Source organism: Ixodes scapularis, unplaced genomic scaffold (assembly GCF_016920785.2).
Source record: "Ixodes scapularis isolate PalLabHiFi unplaced genomic scaffold, ASM1692078v2 PGA_scaffold1__304_contigs__length_218370807, whole genome shotgun sequence".
NCBI classification, from domain to species: Eukaryota; Metazoa; Arthropoda; class Arachnida; order Ixodida; family Ixodidae; genus Ixodes; species Ixodes scapularis.
The window spans coordinates 14,809,925-14,813,791 of record NW_024609846.1 but is presented as its reverse complement, the minus strand read 5'-3'; the positions used below and the strand labels follow the sequence as shown (position 1 = coordinate 14,813,791).

Genomic DNA, 3,867 nt, shown 5'->3' with positions numbered 1-3,867 from the left:
CAGTACGTTCGTGACGAGCATTATCGGCAGCTGTTTTATGTAGTTCTAAGTCAAGAAACACCATTTTATGATCTGACACTCCGTCGAGCACATGTGCTTTATCCGCTTCCACTATGTTGCTAACAAAAAGTAAGTCCAGAATCGATTGGCTCGTATCTGTTACTCTTGTCGGGCTGTCCACTAACTGTTGAAGATTAAAACTGAGTGCTATATCTAACAAAAGCTCGGAGGACGCGATTTCATTTTTACCTGGTTTTTGCTTTGCCCAATCAATATCAGCAAGATTGAAGTCTCCAGTCAAAATAATTTTAGTTTTGTCATTGAACCGCAACGCCATGTAATCATACAATTCTTCTAAAAACCTCGGGGCGGTGTTTGGTGGCCTATATACAGCACCAACAACAAACACGTTGCCGTGAACTTTAACCTTACACCATAACACCTCCCCGTTGACAACGCAATCTGAAGGTACCAGGTCCACCGAACTTTTTGCGATAATAGCCACGCCGCCGCCCCTTAACCCTCGGTCTTTCCTAATCATTCTGTAACAAGGCGGAATAACTTCATTATCACCAATACCACTGTGAAGCCATGTTTCCGTGATGACGATCACGTGGGGGTCATGAGTTAGCAAGATTGTTTCCAAATCATCTACTTTATTCACAATACTTTGCGCATTGAAGGAAAGAAGTCGAAATGTCTTTCGATGGGGTTTCCCGGAGTGTGCTTGACGTCATTTTACACTTTTTTGTCGAGTTGGTCGATTTCTTTCTTTGCATATTTGCCCCACATTATCATCCCATTCGAAAACTTGGCCTCCTATCTTAATTTTATCGTGAATCAAGAAGACAGTTTCCCCGTTATCGCGATTGGGTTTACTGGTTTCCCACAACTGTTTGCGCTTTTGAATAGTCTGCCAAGAATAATCGTGTTCTAACGTTATTTTAGTCCCTTTCAAACACCTTCGCTTTTTTAGCACGTTTTCCTTTTCTGCGTAGTCAAGAAATTTAACTAGAACTGGGCGGTTTTTGTTTGTTTTTCGCCCCACGCGATGTACACGCTCGACTGTATTAACATGAATTCCAAGTTTTTCTTCAAACACATCACCAAGTACTTTCGACCGCAATGAGTCATTTGTTTCCCCTTGAGCCTCTGGAAGACCGAAAACCATGAGGTTGTTACGGCGGTTCCGATCTTCTAAGTCGAAGATTTTTTTTTGGCATTCCTTCAAGTCATCATCGATTGCCTTAACATGTTTTTCAATGCTTATGATTTGAACTTTTTGTTCTTTCATTTCTTGAACTGTTGCTTCAATTTGATTTACTTTTTTTGTTAGACCTTCAAATTTGTGTTCAAATTGCTTTTGGTTATTTTTTATTTGACTTAGATCTCTCATAATCACGTTTTGTGTGTCCAGAATCGCCTTCACCATCTCTTCCATTGTAGGGTTACCACCCCCTTGGCAGTCATCAGGTCCCGGATTCGATTCAATGTCACCGCTTAACAATAAATCACGAGTGACACAAATGCACTCAATAAATAAGGTTAAGCACATCCGGGGGCAAGGCAGCAGGAAAAGGAAAGTATTGCTTGATCGTTTACAATGCAATGAGTGACAATTACTCACCTGCGTGAAGAAGATCAGAGGATTAGACATAGTGCACACATGAGTGCTGCCTTGCCCTCTGATGGCGAACCGTTCAGACAGCCCTTTTGTAGCTTCGTAGGCCACGGTTGATGTCGATGCCGATCTTGTGCTTTCGTCAAAGACGAGGCGCTTGTTTCTGCCGTCGTCCTCGTTGTCGGCGAGGAAGGTGATGCCGCTGACGTGTCCTTGAGTAGTCTTCAAACTTGATAGTGGCACAGTGACGGAGCGGTCCGCTGGGTCATGCTGGCGCGACAACGGACAGGCCAAAGCAGCCTGAGCGATTAGGAGCTGCGTGAAGAAGATCAGAGGATTAGACATAGTGCACACATGAGTGCTGCCTTGCCCTCTCAATAGTCGAATAGTCGGACGCCGCGAAGCGGCGTTTTCGGGTGGGTCAAGTGAGTTCATATTTTTGTAATGCGTTGCCGTAGACAGTCGCCGCGAAGCGGCGTAAAGCGCAGCGCGACGGATGGGTTAACGCGCGCCCGCGTTATTCGCTAAAACGACCATTCGCTCAAATGTCGCCGTTCGCTAAAATGTCATTCGCTCTTGTGATATGGACCCCTTTGAGGAAGCCTCCGCGTTTCGCCGCGCCAGAACTCGCCGATCGCGACCGTACCCCGAGTCCGAGAGGCTCTTGCGCAGCCGGGAACGGCACCGAGGTAGGAGCTGCTCGTTCTGCGCTACCATGCAGTGCTCAACAGTGCTCGGGGCTCTCGGTGTCGTTCGTGCTTGCACCGATGTCTTTGTGACCCCTTCGGACACGCAAGTCGTACTTCGCAAAGGTTTGGACGGGGCCGCCCACACCGAGCAGCTACGCTATATTCCGCTTAGTTATGATCACAATAAAAGCTTGCGTTTGTTCTCGGGAAAAAAATTGCGGGACCGCTCTCCGCGCCGCCGACGAGATTGGCCGCCTCCATGTTCTCAGCTGTTCACTCGCTCCCGCAGCGAGCGCCTTCCGATAATCCTCCCCGTTCCAAAATGCGATGCGATCTCCGTTTATATGGGCTGAATGAATGCGCACTCGACATCTCGATCCACCTCTGTCTAGCGACTTTAATGCGATGCGCTGTGCGCATTATGCCGTTTACATGGCCGCATATGGAATGCGGCAACTGGATTCAATACGATTAAGTCGCATTCATGTAAACGTGGCTTATGTTCTTTTTCGACATGTATGGTGTATGTAACGATAGCGGTGGTGAACGATGACGTTTTTGTTGGAAGATGGCGGTCGTCTTTCTGCATGTATAATTTGGTTATACCGGTGGTCCTGTGGTATAAGCGTTTGGTGGAAAGACGGCAGTCGCCTACGTCATCGGACGCAAAATCATACCAGCCACACCGAATCATATCGGCAAGCAAAGTGGCTGCCAGTATAGGCAGACCCGGAGCCATAGCGGTGCCGGTATCTCCAGTTATGCAGACCGCCAAACCAAACTAGCTGCATGCGTAACACAAAGAAATTATGGTGGTGTCATACCAGAACTGTACAAGCAGCAGGTTTGTTTCTTGTACGTTTTTCCAATAGGGGATCTAGAGAAACTAGCGCTGACACAGTTGGAGCACTCCAAAAAAAACAGCCGACTGTGGAAACATTGAGAGATGCACACATGCAAACTGTGCATTTCTTAAAAACGGATTCGAGCAAAGGTAAAAACAATATGTATACTTACGGCGGCCATACTTGCCTTTCCCAAGCATGACCACTTTTCCCTCGGTAGCACCATCCAGTAAGCACCAGCAACACGCCCATGAGACGCCGCCGACTCCTGGATTGAATGACGACCCGCCTGATGTCTTGGAAGGAGATCCGGAACACTGCTTTAGGCCAGATGATTTATCTGGTGGGGCAGGGACTAAAAGTAAAAATAAACAAATTTATCTGAAGTGCTACATTCCTATAGCATAAACTCTAGAATAGCAGTATTTTTTTTTTGAGGTCAGTGATGCATTTTAATTAAACACAAATGGTTGGTTTATAACTTTATATGATGAACCAGCAGCCCCTATTTTCCTTAAGTGTAACGGACTGTCTAACGTTAAGTCCGACGGAACCCGAAATAAAAATTAAAGTTACGCCCAACGTAACTGTCAAGCATTCGAGTTGCGTCCGACGTAACCCAAAATAAAAATTAAAGTTACCGTATTTACTCGAAAATAGGTCGAACCCTATTTATTGGATCCACCTAGAACAAAAAAAAAAATTCAAATAT

General features: G+C 46.0%; 1 protein-coding gene across 1 annotated transcript; it reads right to left on the bottom strand.

The window, feature by feature from the left end:
• Window positions 1–477: 477 nt before the first annotated feature.
• LOC115319313 lies at window positions 478–1,966 on the bottom strand. Its single transcript, XM_040212028.3, has one exon. The coding sequence runs from the start codon at window positions 1,964–1,966 to the stop codon at window positions 734–736; it is 1,233 nt and encodes a 410-aa protein (XP_040067962.1). The 3' UTR covers window positions 478–733.
• Window positions 1,967–3,867: the final 1,901 nt, after the last annotated feature.

Bases quoted from the DNA above. Each gene is read 5' to 3' on its own strand.
- LOC115319313 (XM_040212028.3), bottom strand. From the start codon at position 1,966: ATGTCTAATCCTCTGATCTTCTTCACGCAGCTCCTAATCGCTCAGGCT.